Source organism: Trachemys scripta, chromosome 7 (assembly GCF_013100865.1).
Source record: "Trachemys scripta elegans isolate TJP31775 chromosome 7, CAS_Tse_1.0, whole genome shotgun sequence".
Lineage (NCBI taxonomy): Eukaryota > Metazoa > Chordata > Testudines > Emydidae > Trachemys > Trachemys scripta.
The window spans coordinates 38,710,212-38,737,861 of record NC_048304.1 but is presented as its reverse complement, the minus strand read 5'-3'; the positions used below and the strand labels follow the sequence as shown (position 1 = coordinate 38,737,861).

At 43.3% G+C, this 27,650-nt stretch overlaps 1 protein-coding gene across 5 annotated transcripts in view; it reads left to right on the top strand.

Annotated features, from left to right (window-relative positions):
* ATG7 (autophagy related 7) overlaps nucleotides 1–27,650 on the top strand; it is a 294,585-nt gene that overhangs the window by 100,216 nt on the left and 166,719 nt on the right. For all 5 annotated transcript variants that reach the window (XM_034776085.1, XM_034776084.1, XM_034776088.1 and 2 more), the window contains exon 18: nucleotides 18,218–18,340. In XM_034776085.1, coding sequence (XP_034631976.1) covers nucleotides 18,218–18,340 — 123 coding nt within the window. The remainder of the gene's footprint in view (nucleotides 1–18,217; nucleotides 18,341–27,650) is intronic.

Sequence of the window (27,650 nt, the reverse complement as noted above, 5' to 3'; positions counted from 1 at the left end):
GAATTCTGAGCCCACCTCCTTCGGTACCACTTGTGAGTCACCTAATGTGGAATCGACATAAACTAGCACTCGAAGAAGAAAAAAGGTTATTAGCTTTCCATAACTGTTCTTTGAGATGTGTTGCTCATGTCCATTCCACGACCCACCCTCCTGCCCCTTTGTCGGAGTTAGCCAGCAAGAAGGGATTGAGAGGGTGTGGGGCCGGCCAGTGCCCCTTATTCTTCTTCGAGAGATGTCCCTGTGGGTGCTCCACTACAGGTGTTGGTGCGTCCCTGCGCCTTCGCCCGGAGATTTTTGCAGCAGTACTCATAGCGGCCACGCATGCTCAGAATCTACCCCCCCCCGCTGTGACTCTAGGGTAATAGAACGCATGCGTGGCCGGTCTCCTCAGTTCCTTCTCAACCGTCCCCGGCCTGAGACGGAGCTCAGCAGACTCATTAGAGAATCCTTCACTATTGCCTTAATTATCCTTTAGAAACCAGTTTTTCTGTCAGTTTTCTCTGTTAAAATAGTTACTTACCCAGTTTATCTTAAAAAAAAAAAAAAAATTTCCTGTCAGCCGCGGCTATGCCGGGCTCCACCGGTTTCAAGCGCTGTGCTATTTGTAAGGAAGCTATCCCGTCATCGGACGGGCACTCAAAGTGTATAAAATGTTTGGGGGAAGCTCACATTCCCCAAAAATGTGCCCACTGCTGTAAACTCAGCTCCAGGGCACGGAAAGACAGGGAGCTTAAACTCAAACTGCTCCTGCTTCAAAAATCTATCGGGTCAGTTTCAGACCCAGGCATTGAAGCCGGCTCCGCTACCCGACACAGCCCCCCTCCCTCAAAAAAGCTCAAGAAGTCTACGAAAAAGGGGCACCTTTCCTCACCGAGCAAGACTATGAGGCATAAAGTTTCTCCAGGCAGATCAACGATCTCTCTGCCTGTGATTCCTCGCCTCAGCAATTTTCATGAGCCAGGCTCCTCCGGAACAGCGCAAAAGCCGCCTGAGGCTTCAGCGCCGCCGAGAGGCTCCGGTGCCGAGGCATCAGGCTTCCAGTTGCCTGCCTCAGTGACGGCACCGTTCGGCACCGCGAATGAGACGGTGCCGACATTCCACAGCACGCCTCACCCGAGGCAGCCCGACATTTCTCGCCCGGCACCGACCGCGGCACCGACGCCTGCGGGGCATTCTGACACACAGATCACAGCCAGAAGCCCCGATCGCAGGAATGCTCTTGTGCAGCAGCCTCTGTCGGCTCAGCTTTCATCTCCCGCAGGAGCTGCTTTCACTCCTTTTACCCAGACAGCTGATCTGCTAGTATCACCTACCTTGCAGTCTCCGCTCATGAATGCATATTCTGTTTCGATGCCTGAGTCAGGATCTGAGCAGTTTTCCTCCAGTGAGGAGGAAGCAGATCCACAGGGAGTTTTTTCCCCATATCATGACTCCCAGCCCCGGACCCAGAGCAATAAGGGCTATGGAAATACTACCTCATCCCACTCTCAGGACCCTGCCCCTTGGGGGATGAACCCCTGGATGGCACCACCTATGCCCTACCCGCCACCATGGCAATACTGGACACCATGGACATCATACCCTCGGGAACACATGCCCCGTAGCCATTCGACCAGGCGCAACACTGATCCAGTGCCGTCTCCTAATGCATATGCTAGTGACACGAGACGCCTGGCAACACAGCCACGTTCCCAGGATAAACCTAGCCCTTCTCCTGGTCCAACAGATCCGGAGTTAGCACCGGAGGAAGCATTACTTCCCCTTCCTCCCACTCCCTCTGATGAATATACAAAATTCCAGGACCTCTTTAAGAGAGTTGCTAGTGACCTGAACATTAACCTGGAAGTGGTTCCCGAACAACAGCATGAGCTAACGAACATCCTACAGCCCCCTTCTTCCTCCAGAGTGGCACTTCCAATTAACGCAGCCCTTTTAGAACCCGCTAAGTCCATCTGGCAGACTCCAGCGACAAGCCTACCTACCTGCAAGCAAGCGGACAAGAAGTATTTTATTTCTCCAAAGGACTCTGAATTTCTTTTTACCCACCCAGCACCAAACTCATTGGTAGTAGACGCTGCGAACCAGAGGGCTAGACAACAGTATTCTCGTTCTGCCCCACCTAACAAGGATAGCAAACGACTGGACCTGTTTGGTCGCAAGGTCTATGCATCCTCCACCCTCCAATTTCGCATAGCTAATTATACTGCAGTCCTGGCAAAATACGACCATAAAAACTATAATAAGTTAATGGACTTTATTGATGACATTCCAGAACAAAGAAAACAACAGTTCAGAGCTATAGTTTCTGAGGGCCAAGCCATTTCACGCACCGCTCTCCAAGCAGCCCTCGATGTAGCCAACACAGCGGCAAGATCTACTGCTACAGCGATAGTCATGCGACGGGGCTCATGGCTCTCCTCTTCCTTTTTTCCTCGCGAAGTTCAGAACACAATTGAAGATCTTCCCTTCGACGGTGACAAACTCTTTGCTTCTAACACGAATGAAGTGCTTCATTCAATGAAAGACTCCAGAACAACCCTCCGGTCTTTAGGTCTCCAGACACCTACGGTAAGAAGACGACAATATCGATACCAACCATACCACCGGCCACGTTATCCCGCATTTACACAACCTTCCCATAGACCGCAGGAACAGCAACAGCCGCAACGTCCACGACCAAGATTCCAGCGACGTCGCCCAAACTCTACAGGGGCGCCTCAACCCCCACCAGCTAATAGGCAGATTTGAAAACTTGGTCGAGGGTTTAGAAAGCAATGCCCTCACTTCAGCCGGCACACCAATCTTTGGACACCGCCTACGACCTTTTTTCCAACAATGGAGGAAGATTACCTCCGACAAGTGGGTCTTAGAGATAGTTACAATTGGATACGTCATCCCCTTCCTCTCCTTACCTCCCACCCTCCCCGTCCCTCTTCAGGGACCCTTCTCACGAGCAGCTACTCCTCCAAGAAGTGCAACATCTCCTTCATCTGGGAGCAGTAGAAATCGTGCCAGAGCGACACAGAGGGAAGGGTTTTTACTCCCATTATTTCTTAACGGAGAAGAAATATGGGGGATGGCGACCAATCCTCGATCTCAGGCGGCTCAACAGATTCATCAAAAAGCAAAAGTTCAAGATGGTGACCCTCAATACCATAATCCCAGCGCTGGAGCAGGGCGACTGGTTTTCTGCCCTCGACCTACAAGATGCCTATTTCCACGTCACTATACATCCGGCCCACAGACGTTTCCTCCGATTTACCCTTGGTTCCACACATTTCCAATACAGGGTACTCCCCTTCGGACTATCTACAGCCCCCCGTGCTTTTTCCAAACTTCTAGCTGTAGTCACTGCTCACCTCAGGAGACAAGGGGTAATAATATTTCCGTACCTCGACGATTGCCTCCTCAAAGCTTCAACATTCGACGAGGCGCTCCGGTTCACACGACTCAGTCGAGTGCTTTCTTTCTCTCGGCCTACAAATAAACAGAGACAAATCCACATTACGCGCCACCCAGCACCTTCAGTTCATAGGCGCAGACCTCGACTCTCGGACCGGGCTAGCATCGCTCCCACCCGATCGCTACAATTCCATAAAACAACTGACCACAACTATTCACAACAGCCCTCAGGTAACTGCCCGAGACTGCCTGCAACCACTAGGTCACATGGCCTCGTGCACTTTTGTCGTCCAGAATGCACGCCTACACATGAGGTGCTTCCAAGCGTGGCTGGCAACGGTTTACAAACCGAATATGCATTCTTTAAACAAGACTCTCTCCCTGCCTACTCCAGTCAAAGACTCGCTACGTTGGTGGACCGTCCACTCCAACCTTTGTTCTGGAGTCCCGTTTCTTCAACAGGCTCCATCACGCATTCTGACCACCGATGCATCTATGACAGGGTGGGGTGCACATATGTCTCATCACACAGTACAGGGACTATGGTCACCAACCGAGACCTCCCTGCACATAAATGTACTAGAACTTCGAGCCATTCGCAACGCGTGCCGTCACTTCCTGCCACTAATCAAACATCATCACGTACGCATAATGACGGACAACATTGCTTGCATGTTTTACGTAAACAGGCAGGGCGGAGCTCGTTCCCATTCGCTGTGCACAGAGGCTATGAAGCTCTGGAATTGGTGCATTGTGAACAACATCCGGGTATCAGCTGCTTATCTTCCCGGGATCATGAACACCACAGCGGACGAACTGAGCAGACGCTTCCCATGGGACCACGAGTGGGAGATAGACGACAAAACCATTCACGAGGTATTCAGCATCTGGGGTTACCCAACAATAGACCTCTTTGCAACTGCAAAGAACAAGAAATGTCTCAATTTCTGCTCCAGAGCAGGACTGGGCAAACATTCCCTGGGGGACGCATTCATGATCTCATGGCACCGAAACCTATTCTATGCGTTTCCCCCGATACCAGTTCTCAACAGGGTTCTGATAAAAATACGAACGGATCGAGCCAAGGTGATCCTCATTGCCCCATCGTGGCCCAGACAACCATGGTTTCCCTTCCTCACCAGAATGTCAATCCAACCACCAATCTCCCTGCCGCTTATTCCGAACCTTCTATCTCAGCAGCACGGTCGTTTTCTCCACCCCAACCTGTCCATGCTTCACCTCAAGGCCTGGTTCCTACGTGGTTCTCCCAACGCGAATTAGATTGCTCCGAACAAGTTCAGGAGGTACTCCTACATAGCAGAACGCTCTCTACTCGCAAGACCTATCTTCAAAAGTGGAAACGATTCACACATTGGTGTTCTGCCAAACATCTTTCTCCTACCTCGGTACCTCTTCCGTTTATATTGGACTATCTCTTGGGCCTTAAGCGATCCGGCCTTTCTTTCAGCTCCATCAGGGTCCATTTAGCTGCTATTACAACTTTCCACGACAAAATTGATGATATGTCTGTCTTTGCTCACGCTACTACGAAGCGTTTCCTCAAGGGCCTACAAACCTTATATCCAGACATTAAACAACCGACCACCCCCTGGGACCTTCATCTGGTACTGTCTGCCCTAACTCAGCAACCCTTCGAACCCCTAGCCACGTGCTCCCTTTTACACCTCTCCATGAAAACAGCGTTTCTAGTGGCAATTACTTCTGCCAGACGGGCAGGAGAAATAGCAGCTCTCATGGCTCATCCACCATATACGATATTTTTTAAAGACAAGGTTACCCTCAGATTGCATCCCAAATTTCTTCCAAAGGTACACTCCTCATTCCATATTAATGAACCCATACACCTCCCGACTTTTTTCCCGAAACCACATGCAAACTCCTTTGAAGCCTCAATGCATACACTAGATGTTCGCAGAGCCTTGTCATTCTACTTGGATAGAACCAAACCCTTTAGAACCTCTTCTAGACTTTTTGTCTCTGTTGCAGAGCGCTCCAAGGGCATGCCTATTTCTACCCAGAGACTCTCGAACTGGATCTCCCAGTGTATCCGACTGTGCTATCAGATGAAAGGGGTTGCACCTCCAGATGGCATTAGAACACACTCCACTAGATCTCTGGCTGCCTCCATCGCGTTCTTACGCAAAGTTCCCTTGGCTGACATTTGTAAAGCAGCCACCTGGTCATCTGACCATACTTTTGTTAAACACTATGCCCTTATTCAAGGCCCTTTATCTGACATACGCTTGGGCAGGGCGGTACTCTCGACGGCGTTCCTACCAGATCCGAAGTCCCTACCTCCTTAAGATACACTGCTTTTAAGTCACCTGTAGTGGAGCACCCACAGGGACATCTCTCGAAGAAGAAGAGGAGGTTACTCACCCTGTGCAGTAACTGACGTTCTTCGAGATGAGTGTCCCTGTGGGTGCTCCACTACCCACCCTCCTTCCCTCTACTTCGGAGTTGGGGGGCCTCCGTGGTAGAGAAGGAACTGAGGAGACCGGCCACGCATGCGTTCTATTACCCTAGAGTCACAGCGGGGGGGGGGATTCTGAGCATGCGTGGCCGCTATGAGTACTGCTGCAAAAATCTCCGGGCGAAGGCGCAGGGACGCACCAACACCTGTAGTGGAGCACCCACAGGGACANGGGGGGGGGGGGGGGGGGGGGGTAGATTCTGAGCATGCGTGGCCGCTATGAGTACTGCTGCAAAAATCTCCGGGCGAAGGCGCAGGGACGCACCAACACCTGTAGTGGAGCACCCACAGGGACACTCATCTCGAAGAACGTCAGTTACTGCACAGGGTGAGTAACCTCCTCTTCTGGCACATAAGCGTGCAGCACCAGAGGGTGCTGGGGATGGTCCAACAGATACCAGTGAGGGGAAAATTTCCAGTGACAGCGCACGTAGCGCGGCACACCTAACGTGGAATGGACATGAGCAACACTTCTCAAAGAACAACAGTTATGGAATGGTTTGTATCCATTTTTTTGTTTTTGTTTTTTAAAAATCTTCTTGGATTTATTTTTCATATCCTTCTGCCTGTAAATCCAAATACCTTAGTTACCAAGAGACTAACTGCACAAGTCTCAGAGGAAGCCATGAAAAGCTCTAAAATGACATAAGATAGCTTTTCTAGATGTAAGTTCTGGGTCCCATTGGGAAGGTCGGAATCCTCTTTTTCCAGTAGTATGACACTTTTTTTTTTCTAGCCCTGCAGTAACAGGAAATATCAAACCTTAAAGCTGTGATGTTTTCATGTCTAGAAAAATCTGTTAGTTGTCTAAGACTGAACATTTCCTGGGCCTCAGGCAAGTGCAATATTGGTGGGGAAGGAGGAAACGCTTCTGTGGAGTTTGATTATTCTTGTAAAAGAGCCTTTTCAGGCTGATTGTGGCTTTGGATGGGAGAATGGATTTGGGGGGTGACAGATAAGTGGGTGCAATGTCATAAAAAGGATGATACATTATTTTTGATATAGTGACAGCCAGCTACTGCCCCTTAGGTGGAGCAGGGATTTTAGGTTATAATCACCTTGCACTCCTGCAATATTGCCAACCATAGGTGTTCAAAAATCATGAGTCAGGTCCCCCAAAATAATGAGATTGCCTTAAAAATAAAGAGACTTTTAAAAAGTAATCAAAGTTGGGTTCTTGCCTTATGGGTTTTGAGCCCTTAGGGGTCAATTTTTCAAGCTTTTCTCCACAACTGTGAGGGCAAGACACTAATGAAAACTCAGATCCTCACAAAATCATGTGATTCTAGAAGCTGAGCCTTTAAGAAAAACTTCAACTATCAGAAGACTTGCAATAAAATTAAGTGTTCACAACGCTGCCTCTGCAAACTTAGATTTCTGTTCCCTGGAACCTGTGCCATAGGGAATTGGGTCCCTTGTCTTCAGTTCCTCTCCCACTTTTATATGCAGAGCACACTCAGGCAATAGCACAGTTCATGGCCATTCTAGTTTTCCATTGTACTTCCTGTTGCAACTGTAATTAGATAGATCTCTGGAGAATTTAACTGGCGGGGCTCCTAAATGACTCTTGTTTTACGTGCAATCACTGAAATTGACGTGTCACTTCTCAGTGAGTTAACATTTATCGTAATTGTAAACATAATTCTGTATTTGAAAACAGAGCATCACGGTACCTATTCTGGCTGGCTGACTTCGAGGTGCCTGCAAAACTTGCCAGTTTGTATAATTTTCTCTGACAAAATGTCACTTTCTGTGAGCTTCTTTTCTTGAAATGGTTAAACTTTTTTCTTTTTCTTTTTTGTAGGAGGGGTGGGAGACAGACAAAGGGGAGGAACAACAAAGGACCAATACAAGTTCTTTACTCAAAACCAGTATCTGTTATTTAAAGCACAGCCTTAGAAGGTGACTTACAAACCCATATTTTTGATTTAATAATGACTTTTAAAAATATAACTAATAAATCCATTCTCAGTAGAAGTAATCTCACATTTTATTTTCCCTGAAGCTTTTAATATACCATTGTTTCAGGCTTTGCAGCTGTATTATTAATTTTTAAAAAAGCTTAAACATCACTAAAGATTAAAAAATGATGTGATAAAAATGAACATCTAAACTTGAGCCAGTTTGTGCATCTGTGGTAGGCAATTAAAATCAGCAGCTTGTATTTCATATTTTTACTTAACCATATGGTAAATATGATTATATGATGTAGTCCTAGAGACAGAGATTCTCTTATTGAAGCTCTTTCTATCCAAGAGTTCAGACTTCTTTGCGGAGCAGACTGTTAAAAGCATCTAACACCACAGTTATACATCTGTTTTGCATTTCAAAACAAGCTCTTTTACACTAAATCCCCTATATTATTCCCCTATCATCAGATTCAATTCTTTTACTTTAGTAAACAGACGGGAATAAAAAGGGCTGCTAATAAAATGTATCAGTTACAAAAATAGTTTCAGTACAAGACTAATTAATCCTGGTGGTTATGCACATCTACAACATCTTTTAGTTGATTTAAGAGCCATCACGCTCTTATATGAGCTCATATGAGGCCAAAACTCTGCAAAGTGAAGACTGGAAGGGAGGGTGTCTCATCAGCCTAGGAGAAAAGCTACAATCATCAAAGACATATGCAGATGCATTAGAAAGGGAAATTATTTTGAAAGGTGGTGGATCACTCTAACTCTGCTAGTGGAATGGATGTGGAGTGCAGAGAAGCATGCTACTTTGCTGGTCCCTCTTCTACAAAGGACTGAAGAGGGGCATGCTGTGTGGGAAAGAAATCAGGGAAGAAATACAAGAAGAAAGGAGGAGGTGATGGGATATTTCCATAGTTTCACAGTAGCTCACATTGGTGAGCAGGAGAATATGGTCTTTGTTTTGGTTGGTTGGTTGAGAGTGCAAAAGTACCTATAAGGGAAGATTGACAAAATCGGGTTTGTTTAGTCTGGAGAAGAGAAAACTGAGAGGGGACATGCTAACTGTTTTCAAGTACATAAAACGTTGTTATAAGGAGGAGGGAGAAAAATTATTCTCCTTAACCTCTGAGGATAGGACATGAAGCAATGGGCTTAAATTGCAGCAAGAGAGGTTTAGGTTATACATCAGAAAAAACTTCCTGTCAGGGTGGTTAAGCACTAGAATAAATTGCTTAGGGAGGTTGTGGAATCTGCATCATTGGATATTTTTAAGAGCAGGTTAGACAAACACTGTCAGGGATGGTCTAGATCAGTGGTCTCCAAAGTGGGGTGCGCAAGAGGATCCTTGGTGGTGCGCGGCAGGAGGAGTGCTTTTCTTTGTTTGTTTGTTTTTTTTGCTTTGGCAGTTCGGGTGGGAGTCCAAGCAGCTTTTTTTTTTTTTTTTGCTTTGGCGCAGCAGGGGGTGCATGCTCAAAAAAATTTTACTGATAGGGGTGCGCGATCAAAAAAGTTTGAAGACCACTGGTCTAGATAATACTTAGTCCTGCCATAAATGTAGGGAACTGAGTTAGATGACCTCTCAAGGTCCCCTCCAGTCCTACGATTCAATGATTAGCCACAGAATTCTCACAGTATTACCAGGCCTGCTGTTCCCAAAGGAACAGTACCCACCAGCTTGTAAGAGTCAACTCAGGATCATCATTTTGCTTAACACCAGAGCACTCACATATATTTATAGTGAAAACAAGTATAAGTTTATTATCAAAGAATGTAAGTGATAGTGAGAAAGAATAATGGAAACAAATGGTTACATATAAAACAAAATCATAACATGCTTTCTAGAGACTAAACTTGACTAAGCAAACAACGTGGAGTAGAGTGGAAGAATTATTTCCTGTGTCTTGCTTACCACACTCCTGCTAATACACCCCAAAATGTTTTCTTTTTTTACAGCAGCAGCAGTAAATAAAATGATTTTTTTTTTTTGCAACAGTGACTAATATTTAGCTTGTGTTCCATTATGACCCCCAGATCCCTTTCTGCAGTACTCCTTCTGAGGCAGTCATTTCCCATTTTCTATGTGTGCAACTGATTGTTCCTTCCTAAGTGGAGTACATTGCATTTGTCCTCATTGAATTCTATACTATTTTCTTCAGACCACTTCTCCAGTTTGTCCAAATCGTTTTGAATTTTAATGCTATCCTCCAAAGCAGTTGCAGCCCCTCCCAGCTTGGTATCATCCGCAAACTTTATGTGTACTCTCTGTCATTATCTAAATCATTGATGAAGATATTGGACAGAACAGACCCAGAACTGATCCCTGTGGGACCCCACTCAATATGCCCATCCAGTTTGATTGTGAATTACTGATGATTACTCTCTGGGAATGGTTTTCCAACCAGTTATGCACCCACCTTATAAATAGCTCCGTCTAGGTTATATTTCCCTAGTTTGTTCATTAGGTCATGCAAGATGGTATCAAAAGCTTCACTAAAGTCAAGATATACCCCATCTACCGCTTCCCTCCTGTCTACAAGGCTTGTTACCCTGTCAAAGAAAGCTATTAGATTGCTTTAACACGATTTGTTCTTGACAAATCCATGCTGACTGTTACTTATCACCATATTATCGTCTAGGTGTTCGTTGATTGTTTAATTATTTGCTACATTCTCTTTCTGGGTACTGAAATTAAGCTGACTGGTCTGTGATTCCCCGGGTTGTCCTTATTCCCCTTTTAATAGATGGGCACTATATTTGCTGTTTTCCAGTGCTCTGGAATCTCACCTATCTTCCATAACTTTTCAAAGATAATTGCTGATGGCTCAGATATCGCCTCAGTCAGCTCCTTGAGTATTCAAAGATGTATTTCATCAGGCCCTGGTGACTTGAAGACATCTAACTTGTCAAAGTAATTTTGAACTTGTTCTTTCCCTATTTTAGCCTCTGATCTTACCTCATTTTTACCGGCATTCACTATGTTAGACGTCCAATCATTACTAACCTTTTTGGAGAAAAATAAAACAGTCGTTTAGCACTTCTGCCATTTCCACATTTTCTGTTATTGTTTCCCCCCCATCATTGAGTAACGGGCGTACCTTGTCCCTCTTGCTTCTAATATATTTATAGAATTTTTTCTTGTTACCCTTTATATATCTAGCTAGTTTAATCTCGTTTTGTGCCTGGGCCTTTCTAATTTTTGTCTAATGGTCAGCATACTGCAGCAGAGGTGCTGGAACAGTTTTTATAGTGGGGGTGCTGAGAGCCATTGAACCAAACTGTAAACTCTGTATATAATGGAAACCATTCCAAGCCAGGGGGTGCGGCAGCACCACCAGCACTCCTAGTTTTAGCGCCTATGAACTGCAGGGAATGCTCTGAGGAATCAAGGATTGGTCTGTGCCTAGAACTTCCTGTACAGAGAGCAGGCCTGCAGAGGCATGGAAGATAGTGCTTATGTTGCCAGAGGCTGCTGGTTTCAAGGAGTGGATGCACTTCATCACCACCTGCTGTGTCTCTCAACCCTGAGTATCCCTGGTGAGCGTCACAGTAATATATTTTAATAGATAAGTGTATATGTACATCTACGCTATATAGAAGATGGCTTTGATAATACCATATCTCAAATATTTGTCCTCCACTAAAAGCCCTGTTCAGACCAATCATCCTGATGTCCTGAGAACTGTATTAGCAGCAAAGAAAATAATTCTAGTGAACCAGAAAAGCAAAACCACACCAACCATAGAATTTAGGATTCCTGCCCTTTGGGACATGGCTAAACAGGAGAGAATTCCCTTTGTGTGCAACAACAAATTGGGCACTTATTTAATCTGGAAATGCTTTTTGGAAATTATGTTGTGATTAGCTGATGTCTGATTTATTCCTGACTATCTGCAGAATATCTCGTGTGGTCTATTGGCATGGGAGTTTGGGATGAATAATCTTCCTCAGTCTGTCGTCTTCTTCCTTATTATGTTCTATAGCTACAAATGCATCTGATGCTTCCACCTGAGAGTTTGGGATATCTGCTAATAAGGATAACATGTCATCATTGCACTTCTGTAGTACAGTGTATGTTGCTCAGATATTGATGCTATGTCAAATACCAGTTGCTACTATTTCTCCCTTTTATAGTTTTAATGTTTACTTACTTATTTTTAGTTCAGAAAATTGATACAATTTTTAATTATAAAGGCCCTCTTGTGGTGATGAAATTTCAGGTTGCTTTGTGGATAAAATCAGTCTGATTCAAACCTCAGCTAACTGTATCTGAGGAGGAAGAACAATATTTAGAAGGGACAAATGTTAAGTCTTCCATGTTTGAGCTCAACCCAGTGTCTGGATGTGCTGGGAGAACTTCATGCCATAATCTTTGCTTTGGGTCTTTTGTCCTTCCTGACTGGCAAAGGCAAGTGGGTGGGAATTATAGAATCTTTAGTGGTGGAAACTGTCAGTGACAGCTTTGAAGAGTGTATGCAGTGTGGGTCTCAGGATACTAGAGACACAAGGTGAGTAAGCTAATATGTTGGACTGACCTTTGTTGGCGAGAGAGAAGTTTTTGAACTTAAACAGAACTCTTCTTCAGGTAAAGACAGAGTGCCATTTGCACTAGAGAAAGCATGTGCTTGAGCTCTGTATCTCCTGATGCTGACAAGATAGCCAGTATTGACCACTATCTAATCGTCCATATTTGGTTAAGTTTAGGGAAAAGTTTGTGGTAAGAGGACTCTGTGTACCTGGATACCTCTGACTTCCTAGATTCTTATCAGTTGTGGTTTTGACCTGGGTACAGAATAGAGACCACACTTGTAACGTTGATTGATGGTCATCTTCTGGTGATGGATAAAGATCGGAAGTTGAATTATTATGTTTTTGACACTGTGTGTCAAGAGGTGGTCAGTGTCTTGTTTCTGGCTGGAGTGGATAAGGCTGCTCTTGCATGGCTTTGTTCTTTTCTCTCAGAGAGCTCCCAGAGAACAATGTTGGGTGATAGCTCTTCAACTTGGAGGTTTCTCTCTTGTGGAGTACCAACAGGTTCTGCATTGTCATCCCTCCTAATCAATGTGTAGATGAAGCTGTTAGCAGAGTTAATAAGGAGGTGCGTTTTTATTTAGTGAGCAATGCAAGTTTTGTTCCTCTCTTGCTTCGGTTCAGCTAGTGCTAAGGGTGGGAAATTGTCAGAGTCTATTTAAAATTAATTATATTTTAAGAGTTTTAAAAAATGACCAGAGCTTGGGATGGGCACTCTTTCATGTGGTAGTTATAAATTGAATAAATAAATATGGGCTGAGAATTTCAGGTGGAGTTTAAGGTGTTGACATTGACCTATAAATAAATCCCTAAATGGTCTAGGTCTATCCTACCAGAGAGACCATTTTTCTTCCTTTGTGTGATGCTACTACTGTTGAGATTAGTAGACATGGAGTTGCTGCAAGGATATTCTCCATGATAGGTTCCTTGACTTACCAGTTTCTTTTGGTCCTGTGCCTTGGGTTGTGGAACTTACATGGACTCTATTCTTAGTTTGGTTCAAGGTAAAGTTTAGTTTTCTGTTTGTAAGACTAGAAATATGTCTGTAGTCAATGAACTATTCAACTTAAAACATATTTTGTTGTTAGCTCTTTTTTGGTTTTGTTGTTCAAAATCTTGGGACCTGTTACATGAATCATAGAATTATAGCACTGGAAGGGACCTTGAGAGGTCATCTAATCCAGTCCCCTGCACTCATGGCAGGACTAAGTATTATCTAGACCATCCCTGACAAGTGTTTGGAGAGTTTTAAGAGCAAGTTAAACAATAATGGAGATTCTGCAACCTCCCTAGGCAATTTATTCCTGTGCTTAACCACCCTGAAAAGTTAGGAAATTTTTCCTAATGTCCAACCTAAACCTCCTTTGCTGCAATTTAAGCCTATTGCTTCTTGTCCTATCCGCAGAGGTTAAGAAGAACAATTCTTCTCTCTCTTCCTTGTAACAACCTTTTATATACTTGAAAATTGTTAGCATGTCCCCTCTCGGTCTTCTCTTTTCCAGGCTAAACAAACCCAATTTTTTCAATCTTCCCTCGTCAGTCATGTTTTCTAGACCGTTAATCATTTTTGTTGCTCTTCTCTGGACTTTCTCCAATTTGTTCACATCTTTCCTGAAATGTGGCACCAGAACTGGATACAATACTCCAGTTGAGGCCTAATCAGTGCGGAGTAGAGTGGAAGAATTGCTTCTCGTTTCTTGCTTACAGCACTCCTGCTAATACATCCTAGAATGGTGTTTGCTTTTTTTGCAACAGTGTTACACTGTTGTTTCATATTTAGCTTGTGGTCCACTATGACCCCCAGATCCCTTTCCGCAGTTCTCCTTCCTAGGCAGTCATTTCCCATTTTGTATGTGTGCAACTGATCGTTCCTTTCTAAGTGGAGTACTTTGCACTTGTCCTTATTGAATTTCATCTTATTTACTTCAAAAAATTTCTCCAGTTTGTCCAGATCACTTTGAATTTTAATGCTATTCTCCAAAGCAGTTGCAACCCCTCCCAGCTTGGTTTTGTCCACAAACTTTATAAGTGTACTTTCTATGCCATTATCTAAATAATTGATGAAGATATTGAACAGAAGTGGACCCAGAACTGATCCCTGTGGGACCCCACTTGTTTTGCCCTTTCAGCATGACTGTAAACCACTGATAACTACTCTCTGGGAATGGTTTTCCAGCCAGTTATGCACCCACATTATAGTAGTTCCATCTAGGTTGCATTTCCCTAGTTTGTTTATGAGAACGTCATGCGAGACAGTATCAAAAGCTTTACTAAAGTTAAGATATACCACGTCTACCGCTTCTCCCCCCCACCCACCATCCACAAGGCTTGTAGAAGAGTGCTCTAGAAGCGATGTCCGTCTAGGTTGATATTATGGATTTTCAAGACACTGACACTGTACTATCATGTTTGCCTTCCTAACCTAAATATACCATCGTAAGATCATGTGAAGCCAGCAACATGTTCACATGAAAGTGTGTATGTATAACAGAATTGAGTTTCAACTCTAGAAAAATATAGTTTAAGATCAATTTATAGCAATAGGAGATTTGGTCATAATAGTATAATATTCATATGCAATTTAAATGGGTTCTGTTACAATTTAACAGACCCCAAAATAATATACCCCAAGCTCATAGTTTTATGAATTAACATACCTTATTTTATTAATATTCATATTTTATGAACATACCTTTTTTTAAAAAGTACATTTAATTGGAATTTCCATACTGATCACATTACAAAGAAGCATTACAACAACATACAAAAAAATTCCTCCACTTCCAGGTCATCCATCCAAAACAAATACTGTGCACTGAAAATGTCAGTGCAATCATGCAAGCTGCTCATTTGCAAGTACACATAATGCAAACATAAGTGTTCATGCACAGCTGTTGTGGCAAATATAGAAAGGCTTAGAGGCATACTTGAAATAAAGCAGGGCAGTTTGTATACACGAGGGAAGCAGCAGCAGGAAAGGTTCAAATCTGAGTTGAGTCACAATTCCTGGGAATTTAGGAGATGGGCATTTGGCTAGAATCTAGTGTTTGGGTTTAGGAGGGTAGAATGAAACAGAACTTGGGAGAGGGAAATTGGGCTGGTGCTGTATTTCACTGGGGATAAGAGGAAGCAGCAGGGGGACAAGAATTGTAACAGGGATTTGACATGTGTAACTACTTGTTTATAGCTTCCAAGTTGTTATTATTAACAAAAGAAAATACATGATTTAGAAACTGATTGAACCTTTGAGAGTATCCTTTCATTAATACTTGGTCACTTGAGCCTGTATTACCTTTTTTCCACTTCCTTGCATTTGATTATCCAAAAATAGTGTACCACCTCCAAATTTTAACTGTGGGCAAGGACCAATATATTATGTTATCATCTGCTTTGTATTTGACATGCTTCTAATGTTTCAGGATAATGCTGCAGTTTATGGCAAGTGGACTGTGTGTTGCTGTTACATACCATGCATATAATCTGGCCTACATCATTAAAGAGATGTCATATAAACTCTGTATTGTGGTTCCAACAAAGTAAATTAATAACAACACATATCGGATAATGATGATAACTCTGCAGACTACATACAGGCCTAACTCTGAACACAGTCCAAGTTTATAAATTGACTTCTATATGCAGTGTTTTACGAACTGCCAGATGCAAGAAACTGCTGCACATCTGGTTGCTTTTAATAGACTTTTGGAACGGAGAGTAGTCATTAAAATATATATATTTTGAAAAGGTATTGCAGTATATGCTAGATAATGACACATCTCAAATGGAAGGCTGTTTCCCAATTCTCTACATATATATTGTATTGTGTGCACTTAGCTAAGGGTGGTGTTTTCATTTCTAAAGAGTGAATTTTAAAAATATCATTATGTAAGAAAGTTTGTCTTCTTACTCGGATTAACTTCTCACACAGACCTATGCACTAAAGAGAAAACGCATAAACCCTGGTATGATGAAATACATCTCTGGAGTATTAATAACAGTTTCTCCAGATTTCCTACCAGAACATATAGTGCTATTTATGTCTCAGTGTTTAAATGTGAATGGCTTGATTTAAGAAGAGGCTTAATTCTTCATTCTGTCGTATCCATTTATTTGTCCTTCCTCAGATTAACGCTGTTAAGAGATTGATGTCAGCATTCAGAGATTTCCATTTCAAAAGTACCACCTCTAGAACTGTTTAACTCTTTGAATTTTGCAGAAGCTTTCCTCCTCTTTAATATAAAATATTTTTCATTCTTTCATAATTGTCTGTAATACATGGAAACCTTAGTATGCAGTAGCCAGGGCCTGCTCCAGGGTTTTGGCCGCCCCAAGCAGCCAAACCAAAAAAAAAAAAAAAAGCTGCGATCGCGATCTGAGGCGGCAATTCGGCGGGAGGTCCTTCGCTCCGAGCAGGAGTGAGGGACCATCCGCCGAATTGCCGCCAAACAGCTGGACGTGCCGCTCCTCTCCGAAGTGGCCGCCCCAAGCACCTGCTTGGTAAGCTGGTGCCTGGAGTCGGCCCTGGCAGTAGCTAATTGTGCTGCTAAATGAACATCTAACAATAAGATTTGACTTACTATCCCAGACTCCTTAGCCAATTAAACTTCTAGTGCTGTCAGCTGAAAACTATTAGATTCCCCTGGGGCAGTTTGCCGGAAGTTCTAGAGAACCATATGGGAAAGCCCTGTAGACGTATTCTGCTGCATCTCTAATGATGAATGCTGACAGTTTGTGCAAGTTCCCACAATTTTCTGCTATAGCAATTCAAGGCTCCTAGGCTTTTGAGGAGGGGTTGGACTAGAAAAGAATGAGGTTGTTGAAGAGGGGTAAGAGGTGATTTTGGTTAATTTTAAATGACTGGGCAAGAAGGACTTCATTTCTGAGTTGTAAATTTTTTTATAGTAAATATACTAGGAGCACTGAATGGATGCTTCATTTAAAATAAAACAAAATTTAATCACTTGCATTGAGTCTCACTTACTTGAACCCACTTAGTGATTATTAAAGAGAGTACTAGCTGCAGCACTTCCAGCTTCTTTTGCAGTTCAGGAAAAATGAACGACTTCAGTTTTAGGGGAAGCTACCTACCTTCTGAAGCAGAGTGAATGTAATTAATAGGAATTAGCAGTACAGTTCCCAGCTGTTTCACCACAAAAACATTAAAAGGTGGAATATGAACAATACATAACAGGAGAATTTTTTTCCTAAACATTTCAGCTTTGCGGCATGCTCTTGGATCTTATCCAAAAGTGCTTAGCATTCTACTTAAGATGATGTGGTGATTGTGAGGACTTTTCAAAATGGACAGAAAAAAATATGCAATAGAAATTGTATATGCAATGTATATATATCACATATGGGAAGAAATAAAGGGGGGACAATATAGTAATTTTCTATAGTATGTGATTAAAAAGTCATACCATTAGGAAATTAAAAATCCTATGTAAAATAGATCTCTTGTCAAAGGAATGACATGTACACTCTGTGTTGCGATAGCTAAAAATTTTGTCCCAGTTGTACATGACGTACAAAACAGAACAAATAAAGTGTAATGGAGGTTTCCACCAGGTTCTATAGAATCTACAAAATTTTTCTGCATGATTTTGGAGGAGAATACAACTTTTTTTATTGGCCTTTTTTGTATTGGTAGTTCTGAAATGAAAGATTCTCTGCAGTGGTATGAAAATGTTTGTAATATTGTCAATTCTTCTCCTCATCCCTACCCCACTGTGATTTTCTTCATTAGCCATTGCACAATAATTGTATGGGTGTGCAAAAAGCTTACCCTTTATTTCATAAACTATATGTAGCAATGAGTAATAGTAAACCTTTTACATGTTGTATTTATTTCCTTTTCTGTCGGTTTACTTCACAGGTCCTTGACCAGTATGAGCGAGAGGGGTTTAATTTCCTTGCAAAAGTTTTTAATTCCTCACATTCCTTCTTAGAAGACCTAACAGGTCTGACTTTATTACATCAGGAAACTCAAGATGCTGAGGTAAGAAAATACACTTCAGACTTTAGAGACTAAACACATAATGGCAAAAGGTACCTCGTCCTTAATATTCAGCTTTATAAATATAGGAGCAAATGATTCACTGTTAGAATTGATCATTGACATTTTGTTTATAAAATTATTTGTGTGTGTCACACTGTGCAGTGAGATAACAATATAACATCTTAGAGTTACAGGGTCATAAATATTACTGGAAGAGTGAGGTAACCAGTTCTTCTAAGAGCATAAGACCTACAGTACAGTATATATGTTCACAGCCAATTAGACTTCTGTTAGAGGAAAAATAACCACATTTCTCTGAGTTTTTGGGGAAGTTAATTGTAAGAAAAAGTAACTGTCTAGTGAGTAGTGTCAGTGTGAGATCCTTCCTAAAGAAATCAGTTGTCTTTTAGGTCAATCCAAAGTTAATTTCTATTTTGTTATGGGAGATGTGGAAAATGTGCCACTACCATCATAGTGACAAAGAAAAAATGAGACACTTTCTGGCTTACTGGAAAATGCAGTGGATAAAGATATATAAAATCTTGACTGTTTGCCATTTAAAATCAGACAGATAAAAGTTCTGAACAGTGTTTTGTTTTGATGATTTGTGACCCTTTTGAAGCCTATAAATGTCTATATTGTTGTACATCTATAATTAATCTTGCAGTATGGTATAGTAATGTTTTTATCCATGAATGCTTTTAAAGTTGGCTTTAAGAAGTGATTATTCAGTTATTGTAGCCTGCATAAAAGGTTTTAGCTGTTTTTTCAGCTGGAAATGTCTCATCAGTTTTGCTTAACAAATTTGCTGGGATAATGATGACTTGGCTCTTGGTCTCATATTTTAAAAGGTTAAAACAATTGCAACAGATACTGGAGACAAGAAACCATGTAATACCTGATGGTTTATTAAATCAGATTGTTAACCCCCCAGAAATCATTACTTGCAATGATAGGATCCAACAACGAAACAAGTACTATACAGTTTTTCAGATGCTGTTTATTAGCACAATAGTGGTGATGCCTTGGTCTAATTGCCATACATCAGTGACTTTTTCAGTTTGCTTATAAGACTGTGTTGTTCTAATGACATAATTAAAGGGAATAATATTTGAATTGATTTATAATGTATCCTTTCACATTTATTAGTTCATGAGTATTATCTGCAAGTTTCACAATGCATTCAGGTGTTTCCACTTGTCAATTTGTGGCTATTCTATTATCTACAAAAATATATAGAGTGGTACAGATTATTATGAAGTTGAGGCAGTTTACAACTTCATACATCTATAGCTACAATAATTTTCACTTAAATTGGGTGATTATTATAAAAGCAGAAAGTATCTGATTAAAATGTATGGGCAGCAGAGTAGATTACATGCATAAATATTTAATAATGTGGAGCATAACATGAACTGTAACACACAGGTTTTAAAAACTGTTTTTTGTTATTGCATTTCAGAATAATTACATAATATCAATATTTTCTGGCATAAAGAACTAATAGCTTCTTCCAGCAGAATGATTAATTCAAAAACTGTGATAGTGTATTACATTGTCTGCAATAATTAAAGTAGTATTAATAATTTTTTATTTCAGTTAGTGAACTTTAAAAAGTCTCCTCTGTGCCTAATGTTGGCATGAAATATACAATTGTCTTACACAATTTAAAACAAACAGACCCTTCTTTATTTGAAGGAAAAATCAAAAAACTGATTTAAAAAAATATTATTTGCGTACGTTTCTCTTCTAAGCAAAAAGAGGGACTCAGCATAGGCCACACCCTTAATTCTTACTTTGGAGTGTTGCCTGGTATTTTGAATTCTTAAAAAATTCCCTTATAGGTGAGATTTTTTTAAAGTGTTATTTTACATTGATTGTTTCTATTTATCACATGATACTATCCGATATTGAGCTCAGTTTAACCCTATTAATCTCATGAAGCCCTGGTGTACACTACAAGATTAGGTCGAATTTAGCAGTGTTAGGTTGATTTAACCCTGCACCCGTCAACACGACCAAGCCTGTTTTGTCGACTTAAAGGGCTCTTAAAATTGATTTCTGTACTCCTCCCCGGCGAGGGGTTTAGTGCTAAAATTGACCTTGCTGGGTCAAATTTGGGGTAATGTGGACAAAATTCGACGGTATTGGCCTCCAGGAGCTATCCCAGAGTGCTCCATTGTGACCGCTCTGGACAGCATCTCAACTCAGATGCGCTGGCCAGGTAGACAGGAAAAGCCCCAGGAACTTTTGAATTTCGTTTCCTGTTTGGCCAGCGTGGCGAGCTGATCAGCACAGGTGACCATGGAGTCCCAGAATCGTAAAAGAGCTCCAGCATGGCCCGAACGGGAGGTACTGGATCTGATCACTGTTTGGGGAGAAGAATCCGTGCAGGCAGAACTCCGTTCCAAAAGACTAAATGCCAATATATTTGCCAAAATCTCCAAGGGCGTGATGGACAGAGGCTACAACAGGGACACACAGCAGTGCCGCATGAAAGTTAAGGACCTGAAGCAAGCCTACCAAAAAACAAAGGATGCAAACAGTCGCTCCGGGTCAGAGCCCCATACATGCCAGTTTTAGGATGAGCTGCATGCAATTATGGGGGTGGCCCCTATCACTACCCCACCACTGTCTATGAACACCTGCAAGGGAGGAGTCTCACGCAACAGGGATGAGGAGTTTGAAGATGAGGAGGTGGTTGAGGATAGCATAATGCACAGCAGGCAAGTGGAGAATCCCTTTTCCCGGCAGCCAGGAACTGTTCATCACCCTGGAGCCAATACCCTCCCAACCCTCCCAAGGCGGGCTCCCTGACCATGAAGCTGGAGAGGGAACTTCTGGTGAGCGTACCTTTGAAAATATAATACAGGGTTTAAAAGCAAGGGTGTTTAATGATTAGTTTACCATGCCAGGCCAGTAGCAAGTAGTCTGGAATCATTGCAGAACAAAACCTTGCAGCAGATGGGTCCAGGTTTTGGCTATTTGCCTTTGGCTGAAAATAAATCATCCCTGCTGTTAGCCACGCGGTGGGGGGAGTCCCGTTCATGGCTGACCGGGATCTTCCCTGATACTAGCCATGTGGGGGTTGGGCGATCATCCCAGAGAATTGGGTGGGGGAGGGATTGGATTGTGCTGCACATTCACCCTAAAACCGCAGCCCCTCCTTTTAAATGGCCAACCCAACGGGCTTTGCTTGGTATGGGAAAGGAGGGTGCTGCTGTTTGAAACCATTCCCACATGTTATGAAGGTTGAAGAAGCCGAAACCCTTTGCCTTACCATTGCTGCCTGCAAGCCAAATTCTATTGTCCAGCTGAGCGTGTGTGATGTCACACACCAAACTGGCAGGCACTCAATATAAGAGGCAAAATGCGACCTTGTAGCAAAAGCACATATGCTATGTAATGTGAATCACTTGATTCAGTGTGAAATAGTCTTCCCTTTGTTCTCTAAAATGTATCTTTTAAAATACTACTCTCCCTTTTTTCCCCCCGCAGCCGCAAATGTTTCTACACTCCCCCTATCATCTCCATCCCAGAGACTAGCGCAGATTAGAAGGCAAAAAACCCACACTCGTGAAGAGATGTTCTCAGAGCTTGTGCAGTCCTCCTGCACTGAAAGAGCTCAGCAGAATGCGTGGAGGCAAACAATGGCAGAGTCCAGGCAAGCGTTAAATGAACGCAATGAGAGGAGGGAGGAGCAGGCTGAGAGGAGGCAGGATGCAATTCTGAGGCTAATGGGGGAGCAAACTGACATGCTCAGGCATCTGGTGGAGCTGCAGGAAAGGCAGCAGGAGCACAGACCGCCGCTGCAGCCCCTGTATAACTGCCTGCCCTCCTCCCCAAGTTCCATATCCTCCTCACCCAGACGCCCAAGAACGCGGGGGGCAGGCTACGGGTACCCAGCCACTCCACCCCAGAGGATTGCCCAAGCAACAGAAGGCTGGCATTCAATAAGTTTTGAACTGTAGTGTGGCCTTGTCCTTCCCTCCTCCCCTCATCCACCACCCCACCCAGTGCTTCCCTCCTCACCCACCCCTCCCGGGCTACCTTGCAAGTTTTCCCCCTATTTGTGTGATGAATTAATAAAGAATGCATGATTTTGAAACAATCATGACTTCATTGCCTCTGAAAGCAGTGATCGAAGGGAGGAGGTCAGTTGGCTTACAGGGAAGTAGAGTCAACCAAGGAGAAACAAACAGAACTGTCACACTGTAGCCTGGCCAGTCATGAAACTGGTTTTCAAAGCTTCTCTGATGCGCAGCGCACCTTGCTGTGCTTTTCCAACCGCCCTGATGTCGGGCTGCGCGTAATCAGCGGGCAGCCGATTTGCCTCAACCTCCCACCCCGCCATAAACGTCCCCCCCTTACTCTCACAGATATTGTGGAGCACACAGCAATCAGTAATAACAATGGGAATATTGGTTTTGCTAAGCTCTAACCCAGTCAGTAAACTGCACCAACGTGCTTTTAAACGTCCAAATGCACATTCTACCACCATTCTGCACTTGCTCAGCCTATAGTTGAACAGCTCCTGACTACTGTCCAGGGTGCCTGTGTATGGCTTCATGAGCCATGGCATTAAGGGGTAGGGTGGGTCCCCAAGGATAACTATAGGCATTTCAACATCCCCAACAGTAATTTTCTGGTCAGGGAAGTAAGTTCCTTCCTGCAGCTGTTCAAACAGACCAGAGTTCTTGAAGATGCGAGCATCATGCACCTTTCCTGGCCATCCCAATGTTGATGTCGGTGAAACGTTCCTTGTGATCCATCAGTGCTTGCAGCACCATTGAAAAGTACCCCTTGTGGTTTACATACTGGCTGCCAAGGTGGTCCGGTCCCAAGATAGGGATATGCGTTCCGTCTGTCGCCCCACCACAGTTAGGGAACCCCATTGCAGCAAAGCCATCCACTTTGACCTGCACATTTCCCAGAGTCACTACCCTTGATAGCAACAGCTCAGTGATTGTGTTGGCTACTTGGATCACAGCAGCCCCCATGATAGATTTACCCACTCCAAAGTGATTCCCGACTGACGGGTAGCTGTCTGGCGTTGCAAGCTTCCACAGGGCTATTGCCACTCCCTGGTGAACTGTGAGGGCTGCTCTCATCTTGGTATTCTTGCGCTTCAGGGCAGGCGAAAGCAAGTCACAAAGTTCCATGAAAGTGCCCTTATGCATGCGAAAGTTTCACAGCCACTGGGAATCATCCCAGACCTGCAACACTAAGTGGTCCCACCAGTCTGCTTGTTTCCCGGGCCCAGAATTGGCGTTCCATGGCATGAACCTGCCCCATTACCACCATGATGTCCAAATTGCGAGGGCCTGTGCTTTGAGAGAAGTCTGTGTCCATGTCCTCATCACTATCGTGATTGTGCTGTCGTTGCCTCCTCGCCTGCTTTTGCAGGTTCTGCACATACTGCAGGATAATGTGTGAGGTGTTTACAACGCTCACAGCAGCAGCGGTGATCTGAGTGGGCTCCATGCTTGCCATGGTATGGTGTCTGCAGGAGAGCAGAGTTGCAGCGGACGTGGTGGAGGACGACGGTTAGCACCCTGCACATTTCCCGAGGAAGAACACACATACCCAGGAGCCCATGACAGACAACAATGAGAAATTTGCTATCGAGGAAATAGCAGCAGAGCAGAGTTGCAGCGGAAGCGGTGTATGACAATGGTTTGCAGACATACTGCACTGTCTGCTGCCAGCACCACCCAGGACACAACAACGGTGGTGTCGGTGAGCTGAGCTGAGCGGGCTACACCCTTGCCGTGGTATGGCATCTGCGTGGAAAAAAGGCGCTAAACAATTGTCTGCCGTTGCTTTCACAGAGGGAGGGGAGACTGACGACATGTATCCAAAACCACCCGCGACAGTGTTTTTGCCCCATCAGGCATTGGAAGCTTAACCCAGAATTCCAGTGGGCAGCGGAGACTGCGGGAACTGTGGGATAGCTACTCACAGTGCACTGCTCCGTAAGTTAATGCTAGCCACAGTAGTAAGGACACACTCTGCCGACTTAATGCGCTTAGTGTGGACATACGCAATCGACTGTATAAAATCGATTTCTAAAAATCGACTTCTATAAAATCGACCTAATTTCGTAGTGTAGACATACCCGAAGAATCATGACTGAAACCTGTTTTCCAGTTTGCTTACATTGTCCTCATATTTGCTGTAGAAACCTTGCTGTTCAGAATGGAAGAATCTTAGCATTATGGTTTTGCCCATACTTCAGTACAGATATCATTTGTTCATGGGGAGCCAGTGTGATCTCAATGAACAATCCATTGCACTGCAGGAATTCCCATTGCTTACTGATTAGGGCCCAGATTATGCAAAGATTTATACATGTGCTTAACTTTGACATCAGTGGAATTACAGTATGTAAAGTTAAATTTATTAAACCTACAGTTCCATAAGATCCATTTTATATAGTAGGTACATTGAGGTTGCTGGCAGGAGAATTAGTCTAACCCATAAACAACATCTACAAACTTTCACATCAAAATCAGCCCAAGTACCACAGTACTGTACATGCAAATAAACTTTTCCTGATTACTTCCCTGCTCCTTTCAAGAGACAACAGAAATTCTTGGGTTAAATTAGAATCGCTAAATCTTGGAATAAATAAGCTCTCCTGTATTTTATAAGAACCTCTGTGGCTTGTGGTGGTCAAAACTGTGTTTCTGTTACCCCAGTTAAATGAGTGTTCATGAAAAACAGGGTCCAACAGGTTGAAAATTAGAAGGTCTTAGAAGGACAAGTTTACCTGGAATAATAACTGCTAACACCTTTCTTTGATCTGTAATGCCTCCTATATTCTAATGCTCTCTTTGTTGCATTTTTGCCATTGCTGACACTTTCATAATGATAAGATTGGATCTTTTCTCAGAGTACAAGGTTTTGTAAAAATTACTTTACAGAATGTGCACAACTGAGTTTGTGTGCTACTATGTCAGTTAATGTTTTTTACCCTTAATGACCCACGTGTAGAAATTGTTTATCTGAGGTCAGTTTATTTGCACAATAAGGCTGATACAACTTATACTGGTGTTCTGGGGAGCATTGCCTGATGATTTTATGAGGCTCACTTAGGGGCATGGTTATTGCTGAGCTACCTTTTGGGGAGAATGTGCTATCCTAATCTTCATATGTGTTTACATGATTATTAAATGTAAATATTATTTTTAGATTGACTCCAGGTAGTCTTATATTTGATATGACTGTATGCAAGGCAAGACTAAACAAAAATTTTGTATATTGTAAGATGTGTGTTAGGGTTTTTTCCTATGAGTTACAGAACTTAATTTACATAAATAGCTCCTCGCTTGTAACTATACATATATGATTGCTCCTGTTATAGGGCTGCTTATCTTCCAGCACTCATTAGACTTCTCATGGAAGTGTTTAGATACTGCACCTCTACCCCGATATAACATAAATTCGGATATAACGCGGTAAAACAGTGCTCGGGGGGGGGGGGGGCTGCGCACTCCAGTGGATCAAAGCAAGTTCGATATAATGCGGTTTCACCTATAACGCGGTAAGATTTTTTGGCTCCTGAGGACAGCGTTATATCGAGGTAGAGGTGTATATGGTACTGGAGACCATAAAAATCAGCTTTTAATAACTAAAAAAAGATTTTCCTTCCTTCCTTTGATAAAGTTAGTCCACTGCCACAGTTGCAACTGAGGATTAATGTATAAACAAGTTTGAAATTTTAATAGGAAATTGTTTGAGTTTTATGAGTGGACCAAAAATATTATAATAACTTTCAAACTATGGATAAACAACCACTTTTTCCCCAAAGTCTCATCAGCTGATCTGCTGTTGTGACCTGCATAGGATGTGCCTTGTTTGTCTTTCTCCCAGAGGATATAAGTGACTTCGTCTGTACAAAGTGCAAACTGGTCTCCATATTGGAAGAGAAGGTTAAAGGATTAGAGACACAAGTATCAACCTTCCGTTGCATCAGAGAAAATGAAGACTTTCTGGGCAGAAGTCAGCATTTGGTTCTGGAGGCACAACATGCCGAAGAATCAGAGAGGGCAGCGCAGAACGGGGAAGAAAATTGGCAGCATGTTGACCTCCAGAAGAAGAATGAGGAAAAACCATATACCCCCTATTCAGATAGAAGTAAGAAACCGTTTTCAGGCTCTCTGCACAGGTATTACTGCGGAGAATGATTTTGAAGAGCCATCTGAGGGAAGGGATCAGAAGGAGACCCCATCGACTAGAAGGCATGAGATGCACTGTCCTAGGGATGGGGGTTCCACGACCACCACTTCCAAGAGGAGGAGATGGGTGGTGGTGGTCGGGGATTCCCTCCTAAGGGGGACAGAGTCATCCATCTGCCGACCAGACCGAGAGACTTGAGAAGTATGCTGCTTGCCTGGAGCTAGAATTCAGGATGTGACGGAGTGTCTGCCGAGACTGATCAAGGCCTCGGACTGCTACCCCTTCCTACTTTTCCATGTGGGCACCAATGATACTGCCAAGAATGACCTTGAGCAGGTCACTGCAGACTATGTGGCTCTGTGAAGAAGGATAAAAGAGTTTGAGGTGCAAGTGGTGTTCTCGTCCATCCTCCCTGTTGAAGGAAGAGGCCCAGATAAGGACCGTCGAATTGTAAAGGTAAATGCGTGGTTACGCAGGTGGTGTCGGAGAGAGGGATTTGGAGTCCTCAACCATGGGATGTTGTTCTGGGATGAAGGATTGCTAGAAAGAGATGGGATCCACCTAACGAAGAGAGGGAAGAGTATCTTCGCAGGCAGATTTGCTAACCTAGTGAGGAGGACTTTAAACGGTGACCTAAGCCCTGGGGGAAGTGGGATTCCGGGAGGAAACACAATGAGGAGAGTGCAAAGGGGGGGGGGCCTCCTGATTCATACTGAGGAAGCAGAGCAATCGGGGAGGGATAGCTCAGTGGTTTGAGCATTGGCCTGCTAAACCCAGGGTTGTGAGTTCAATCCTTGAGGGGGCCATTTGGGGATTTAGGTGGGGATTGATCCTGCTTTGATCCTGCAGGGGATTGGACTAGATGACCTCCTGAGGTCCCTTCCAACCCTGATAGTCTATGATTCTATGATCCTAGGTGCATGTACACGAACGCAAGAAGCCTGGGAAACAAGCAGGAAGAATTGAAAGTCCTGGCACAGTCAAAGAACTATGATGTGATTGGAATAACAGAGATTTGGTGGGATCGCTCACATGACTGGAGCACTGTCATGGATGGGTATAAAAAGTTCAGGAAGGACAGGCAGGGGAGGAAAGGTGGAGGAGTTGCACTGTATGTAAGAAAGTGGTA